Source organism: Notechis scutatus, chromosome 2, assembly GCF_049901735.1.
Source record: "Notechis scutatus isolate UNSWTSFEM ecotype Mainland chromosome 2, rNotScu1.2, whole genome shotgun sequence".
Lineage (NCBI taxonomy): Eukaryota > Metazoa > Chordata > Lepidosauria > Squamata > Elapidae > Notechis > Notechis scutatus.
Window position 1 is genome coordinate 4,304,423 of NC_142010.1, and position 7,739 is coordinate 4,312,161.

Below are 7,739 nucleotides of genomic sequence, written 5' to 3' on the forward strand. Positions count from 1 at the left end.
CTCATATTCTACATAAATGACCTCTGTGATCATATTAAGAGCAATTGCGTTCTCTTCGCTGATGATGTAAAGCTGTTCAATACCACAGACAATACTGCTACCCTACAAAAAGATCTTGACTATGTATCATAATGGTCAAACAAATGGCAACTTCAAATCTCAACAAATAAATGCTCTGTCTTACATATTGGCAAAATAAATCAGAAAATAAAATACAGGTTGAATAGTCAAGACCTTGTTGATGACCCAAGCTCTGTAAAGGACCTTGGAATACTCACCTCTAATGATCTAAGTGCTAGAGCCCACTGCAACTACATAGCCAAAAGGCATTAAGAGTTGTTAACCTAATCCTACGTAGCTTTTTCTCTGGTAATATCACACTACTAACCAGAGCATACAAAACATTTGCTAGACCAATACTCGAATACAGTTCATCAGTCTGGAACCCACACTACGTATCTGATATTAGCACAATTGAGAAAGTCCAGAAATATTTCACAAGAAGAGTTCTCCACTCCTCTACTCGTTGTAGAATACCTTATGCCACCAGACTTGAAATTCTAGAACTAGAAAACCTTGAATTACGCCGTCTTCGGTCTGATTTAAGCATGGTATATAAAATCATACATTGCAATGTCCTACCTGTCAATGAATACTTCAGCTTCAACCATAACAACACAAGAGCACACAATAGATACAAACTCAAAGTAAACCGCACCAAACTTGATTGCAGGAAATACGACTTCAGCAATAGAGTGGTCAATGTCTGGAATACTCTACCCGACTCTGTAGTTTCTTCCCCAAACCCCAAAAACTTTAACCTTAGACTATCTACTATTGACCTCACCCCTTTTCTAAGAGGCCTGTAGTGGGCGTGCATAAGCGCACCAACGTGCCTACCGTCCCTGTCCTATTGTTTCTCTTATTCTTTTATTTTTCTTATATGTAGCCATTTCATGTATTCACAACTATGTATACATTTATACTTATTATCTTGTAAACAATTGGCAAATCAAATAAATAAATAAAAATAAATAAAATAAAATAAATAAATAAAATAAAATAAACTATGTTGAATTCTACTGTATAACGCAATACTAATGCAGCATCAAGGGTTTTCAATTCAATTGTGTAGAATGTGAAGGATGTCTGGGTTTTTTTTTATTATTATTATTGCATAGTCAGCCAGATGTTCGGACTGGGTTTGGCATTTTTCTCTACCTATCGAGTCCTTACCAATGACCTGGGATGGGCAAATCTGGATGTTTGATGGTGCTACAGATATCGCCGCAGCATGGAAGCTGTTCCAAGTAAAGCTGCCTTCTGCAATTGACTGATGGCAAATTTGTCAATGCCAATGGTGTTCAAGTGGTGCTCCAGTTCTTTTGGGACTACCCTGGCTTGCCTTTGCCATAGTTGTTCTACTTCTATTTGTTTTATTATTATTTTTTGTAGTTTTCTTATGTATGATGTACACTAAAGATGTCATTTAATTTCATTGTACGAGGTTCAATGACAATGAACCTCAATGACAATGAACCTAAACTTAAAGGTAATGCAATGAAATCGCAGTTAACATCTGTCACAGTGTCCCTGTAATCCCAATTCGGGTGCTGGCCAACCGGCATGTATTTATGATAGTTGCATTAATTGGAACAGCTTACATCCTACAATGATACCTTTAAAACCATTAAACATCTGTCTCTTCTTGGAAAGGACTCAGTAGGTGGATAAAAATGCCAAATTCAATCTAAACATCTGGCTGACTGTGAAACCAACCATAATACTTGATCATATCAAACATTTCTAATTATATTGTGTTGAAGTTATCTGAGGAAATGTCTAAAAAGCCCTGAAGTACAGTACATTCTCTTTACATTAAAATACTGCTAAATACAACCAGAACTTTCCAAAATTGGAAAACTGCTGGAGGATCTGCAAATCTCTGAGACTGTAAAGAAAAGGGTGGATTCACTTACTTCTTCAAGATGCTTCCAATGTCCTAAAAAACAAAGAGACGAAGCATTGAAAGGAGCCTCTGCTAGGCTGAAAATTGCAGACACTAACAGACATATAAAGTACTTCCATTTTTTTAATTAAAAAACTCCCATTGTATTTTCCCAAGTCATTATAGTTGTGCTTTTAAAGTTGTAGCAACATTTCGGCAAAATCTCATCTGCCATCATCAGGCTTCTGTATTGTGTTCGTCTGTGAGTCAGACTTTTACAGTGGTTCAGATTAAAATTTGGAGCTAGCCTATTGCTGTGCCAGAATGGATTTTTCTTCATCCTGATTGGTTGGGAGTCTTGGTCTGTGTTTATTGGTCTTGGAGTTTGCTGTGTTCTGCTTGATTGGTGTTTCTAATATCTTCTGTCTGTTTTGTGGCTTTTTTTGTGTCTTGATTGGCTGGCAACATTGTGTTCCTGTATTTGAGGCTTTTAGTGCAGCTTGGCTCCGAGTAAATGGACGGTTATCATTTGTTAGGAAGCTAGGTTTCATCTGGGTGCCTGGTTGGGGTGTGTTTGAGCTGGAGGTATCGGGGGGATCTGTTTGTGCCCAGGTGTTTGCCTGGCTAGTGGTGTGGAGATTTTTTTGTTTGTGAGTACAGGCTTCCAAATGATTGACAGTGGTGGAATCATCTCTTGTATTCATGCTTTCTGCTCTTTTTTCAATCTCTATGGCTTCTCTGATGATTCTGTGGCTGGGGTTTTCTATAGTGGCTAGGGTTTTGGTGCCATTGAAGTTGATGCTATGACCTGTGGCTTTCATGTGTTGGACTAGTAAGGAAGTGTGTTCCAGCTTTTTTACTGCATTTTTGTGTTCATCCAGCCGGGTACTTATTCTTCTATTGGTCTGTTCAATGTATGTGGCCGGGCATGATGCCCAGGGGACTTCATATATGCCTTGGTTTTCCAGGTCAATTTTATCTTTGGGGTTTCTAAGGATGGCTGCTATTTTTCTGTCTGTTTTGAAGGCAGTCTTGATGTGATGCCTGTGTAGTATCTTACTGATTTTGTCTGTAGTACCTCTTATGTAGGGCAGGACAGCTGTTCCATAGGTCTGTTCATCTTCTAGGTCTCCATTATGTCTCAGTGTGTTTTTGTGGATTAAGCCGGTGATTTTGCACAACTATAATGACGTGGTAAAATACCCGAACAAAGCTGAATAACATCCATACATCCATACATCCATCCATCCATACATAGATACATTTCGCATGGCCCGCTTTTTCTGTATTACATTATCCCTAATTTAAGCCATTTGGTCCTTGATGAAATACTGTAGTTCATTTAGTGTCTCTTCCTTTCCATAGAAAGAGTCCAAAAGATTATTAAATGAGGAGTTAAAAAAAGATTTTGAACCTTGTCAAGGGCAGCTAGAATGCAGACAAGGAAAGATATCTCAATCTCCACAAGAGAAGAAAGAATGGAAAAAGTGATGGCGCTAGAAAATATGAAAAAAAAAGACTGCTTTAATTAGATATGACCCATTATTTGTACTTGGAAACTGCTTCTAAACTTTGTGCTCGAGATAAGAAAAAATGAACTCTCGATGCTTGATTTTGCTTCTTAGGCTAATTTGTTTTTATAGACATGGCTAATAATGACTAGATATGCAAAAATAAAAAGTTGAGGCGGTAATTTTATTTTGCATTTTACTGTACAGAAAAAAAGACGCTTTCTTTCCCTTTATCCTACACTTCTATCCCGTTCTTATCCTTCTCCATTTCACTTATTTATTTTCATTTGTACTTTTCACTATTATATTTTTGATTAAATTTATGGGAAAAAAAGGAAAGAGTCAAAAAGAGTATTCTGTGGAGGAGCTAAAGTATGCAGAGCGGAGCAATGAAGATGATAAGGGCTCTGGAGGCCAAACCGTTCAATGAATTTGGTATGCTTAGCCTAACCAAGGGAAGTCTTAGGGGAGACACGACAGCCACCTTCCAATACTTGAAGGGCTCCCATAGGGAAAAGGGCATGGATTTACTCTCCATAGCACCTGAGGGAATAACAAGAAGCAAGCCTCCCTGAGTTCTGGGTTATACATCACTGGAGGCTTTCAATAACAGTTTGGACAACCATTTTTTCAGGATGGAATAAGGACTCCTGCCTTGGGCAGAGGATTGGACTAGCAGACCTCCAAGGTCCCTTCCAGCCCAAGGATTCTATGATCTCCACTTCCTGTCCTGACCTGTAAGAGTTGGCTGGCTGGCTGCTGAAGCTTCTCCTCTATCTCCTGGATGAGATGGTCAAGAGAGCGCACTTCCTCCATGTGCTTGGCCAAACCCTTCTCCTTTCTTGCCATAATATCCTCCTCCGTCTCTTCCATTTTAGTCAATAGAAGCTTCTCCTGTCCTTCCAACCAGAGTTGTAGTTCTCTGAATTCAGCCACTATATTTTTTTTGACTTTTTCAATGAGATCCTGGAACAAGAAAGGCATACTTTTATTTTAATTATTTTACTTAATTATTTTTATTTTAACTTCTATAATAATTAAAAGGATTCCCTTCCAGAACTGAGGTGGGAGAATTTCCTAAGGAGAAAAATAACCCTTTTGATATAAACAAGGGCAGAGGGGAAGGTTTCTAAAAAGAAAAAGGTTTCGGTTTAAATGATCTCTCATGAAAATTTTCTTGGCAATTAGGGATTCCAAAACAAGAGACAGAAAAAATTTTTAGTTCACAATTTTTTTCAATAAGATGAAACACAGTTTGCATTTATTATGCCAACCAAAACCGTTGTAGAAAAGAGGGCTCATGGGATAGCTGCATTTAACCCAACTGTGACTCATTCAGGCAATGGTGACATCTCAGTCCCCAGGCTAAGAACAAGTTCTGTGTCCTAATACTGTCTTTAGCTTGAATTTCCTTTAAGTCAGAACTTGTACTTGCAAACAGGCTGCCTATTATCCAAGATGGCGGATGGGGTTCTCCTTCCTATTAGCTCAGAAGCTCCTCAGCATTGGATCAATACTTACAAGCATCTCCTGCACTCTTTGCTCTGTGTCTCTTTTGTAAGTATCTATTTTTTCTTTCTGCTCCTTCTGAGCCTTCAGACAATCCTCCACCTTGATCTGAAGAGAAAATACAACTTTTGAGTTCCGCAATGATCACAAGGGTGAAAAATCTTATGACACTTTTTCCATTGCCGTTGTAACTTCGAATCATCACTAAACGAATGGTTCTAAGTCCAAGGACTACCTGCAATGACATTAAATGGAGCTGCCTGAGTCTCCTGTTTGCAGTCATCCCAGAAGCATGACTGAGAAATGAAAGTTTGGGCTGATCCAGCAGGAGTGTTTTTCAGGGTCTGCACTCAAGATTTTGGAGGACTCCATGACAATTTGGCTCAAGAGCAAATGTGGAAAGGGAGCTGGCAAAGGGAGCCTATTTCTCCCTACAGGCAATTTCCTTTGCTAAGCAAGACAGGGACACTGCATCATTAATCATCATTAATACTTGCCATTTGCCAATCACCCCAATTTTGATGAGTGACCACAGAGAGGCTACAATGGTCATAAGTGCGAAAACAGTTGTAAGTCACTTTTTTCAATGGTGTTGCAACTTTGAACAGTCAGAAATTGAATGGTTCTAAGTCAAGGAATATGGTAAATCTGTCTTCAACAAATAGGAGTATGAGAGGATGAAGCAGGAGGGGAAGGTCTCAGGCTGGAATCAGGGAAGTTTGTTAAAGGAATGGCCCAGGCAGAAAGCTGCAGGTGAGTATAATAAGACCAGGAACGAAAAGATAAACAATATGTATTTGCCTAATAAATAATAATGTTTAATTCTAAATTCTTTCATTAATCCCAATCTAAACATTTTTTAATTTAATTTCAATTATTTCTTTATGTTTAAAAACAAATACTAAAGGATTATATTTGAAATAATTGAAATGAAACAAAATTGATTGAAATTAATGAAAGAGGCTAGAATTAATGTGTTTGTTTCTCTCCTTACTGAAAATTTGGAATGGAAAAGGTAATAATAGAATTAAGTATGCATATATCAATGTATAATTTCTGTCATATTTGTATGTAAAGATGATGACCCGGAAATATGTTGTCCACCAAAAAGAGATTTTTGTTTTTAATGTGAAAACTGAATAAAGTCTGTTAAAAAAAAAAAAAAAGACCAGGACCAAATGGGGGGACACTGCTGCCTAGCAACAAGAAAATAACAAGGTAGTTAGAAGGACTCCAGTTAGAAGGATGCTAGCTAAGGCACATAGACATACACTTTGGTAACTTACTATAATAAAACACACACTCTTTTTGATAAGAAAGCTTCTTAGTATAAAATATGCAATTCATGAATTAGGAGGAGAAAAGAAACTCATGTCAGGGAACCAATGAGTGATTTTTACCTTAACTTCCTTGATCTTAAATGTGTAATATTTGTATTTGTAGATGGTTAGGGGTCTCGGTTTTTTTTAGCTGCTGAGATTCTTTTGCTGAAGTAGTTCAATTAAAGTTCTTTGAACCTCCTGTCTGGTTCTGATTGGCATCTGCTGAAGGCTAAACCCATTTTGCGGACAACAGAGGAAGCAAGTAAAGTGATCTAAGGATTGACAGGAAAGCCTGTCCCTACCTGGCATTCCTGGAAAGCCTCCTCCGCAGGTATCACCGAGTGGCCCTTGTGCTCTTTGGATCGGTCGCAGACCACGCAGATGAGGGTCTCGTGGTCCTTACAAAAGAGCTTGAGGGGCTCCCGGTGCTTCGGGCAGAAGCTCCCCCCTTCCTCCTCCGGATGGCGGCTGCATCCCCTGGCCACTTCAGCCACCCGCGCCAGCTGCCGGATGGGGAGGACGCTGCGGGGCGCGAAGGTCTGTCTGCACTCGGGACAGGAAGCCTCCGATTCCGACGTCCCCCAACTGCGGGTCAGGCAGCCCCGGCAGAAGTTGTGGCCGCACTCCGGGATGAGCACGGGGTCCTGGAAAAGGTCCAGGCAAATGGAGCAGGTGGCTTCTTCCAGCAAATCCTGCAAGGAGGCTCCGGCCGCCATCGCCGCCTCCCAAAGGGAAGAGAAAGTTAAGTTTCGCTTCTTTTCGTCCAAATCAGGTGACGCCCTTTGGACTCCGCCCAGGGTGGAAACCGAAGTGAATGGTTGTTGCTCTTGCGGTAGTCTTCGCTGGCTTCTTAAAGAAGAACTGCAGTATTTTAAAAAGAACAAATTGGGAATGAGGAAAAATACCCGGGACGGACTCCGATCCATTATTATTGGCCCAACCAGCTCGTTAAAGGGAAAATTGTTTTAAAAACTGGAGAGAAGCAAATCCTTCAGACGAATCCTGATCTATTACAATTGACCCCAGCATCCTGTTAAAGAGAAAAAAAAACTTTTTAAAAAATGGAGAGATGCCCCACCCCATCAATTATTGATCCAAACATTGTGCAAAAGGAGAGGTGGGGAAGTGTGGCCCCTTTATATGACTTGTGGATTTCAAGTGGGGTCTCCTGTTTAATCAGGGGGCTAGACTAGATGACCTCCAAGGCCCCTTCCAGCTCTAGTCTGATTGATTGACTGATTAATTGATTGTCTTCAACTCCCAGATTTCGTGAGCCAGGTGGTTCAGAAATATTGGAAGTTGAACTCTGCAAATTATAAAAGGGCCACCGTTCCCCTCCCCTCCCCGTTAAAGGAAAAGATATTGAAAAATCCGGGGGAGGAAGAAACATCCATGGGACGGATTCCCGATCAATTATTCTTGATCCAACCAGCTTATTAAAGGGGAAAA

The 7,739-nt window shown here is 39.9% G+C and overlaps 1 protein-coding gene across 2 annotated transcripts; it reads right to left on the reverse strand.

The window, feature by feature from the left end:
• Positions 1 to 1,794: 1,794 nt before the first annotated feature.
• On the reverse strand, positions 1,795 to 7,043 carry LOC113428914 (zinc finger protein RFP-like). 2 transcript variants are annotated; one of them, XM_087953327.1, is made up of 4 exons: positions 6,593 to 7,043; positions 4,981 to 5,076; positions 4,195 to 4,425; positions 1,795 to 2,002 (listed from the first exon to the last, which is right to left on the reverse strand). In XM_087953327.1, the coding sequence occupies exons 1-4, from the start codon at positions 7,004 to 7,006 to the stop codon at positions 1,976 to 1,978; spliced, it is 768 nt and encodes a 255-aa protein (XP_087809453.1). In that variant the 5' UTR covers positions 7,007 to 7,043; the 3' UTR covers positions 1,795 to 1,975. The 2 variants fall into 2 exon arrangements, with proteins under 2 accessions (XP_087809453.1, XP_087809452.1); XM_087953326.1 differs by lacking the exon at positions 1,795 to 2,002 and having other exon boundaries at positions 3,951 to 4,425.
• Between the last annotated feature and the right edge of the window lie 696 nt (positions 7,044 to 7,739).

Excerpts from the sequence above, each read along its gene's own strand:
- LOC113428914 (XM_087953326.1), bottom strand. The coding sequence starts at position 7,006 with ATGGCGGCCGGAGCCTCCTTGCAGGATTTGCTGGAAGAAGCCACCTGC. Across the intron at positions 5,077-6,592 it reads AGGCTTTCCAGGAATGCCAG|ATCAAGGTGGAGGATTGTCT; the intron begins GTAGGGACAGGC and ends TTTTCTCTTCAG. Across the intron at positions 4,426-4,980 it reads AAAGAGTGCAGGAGATGCTT|GATCTCATTGAAAAAGTCAA; the intron begins GTAAGTATTGAT and ends TTCTTGTTCCAG.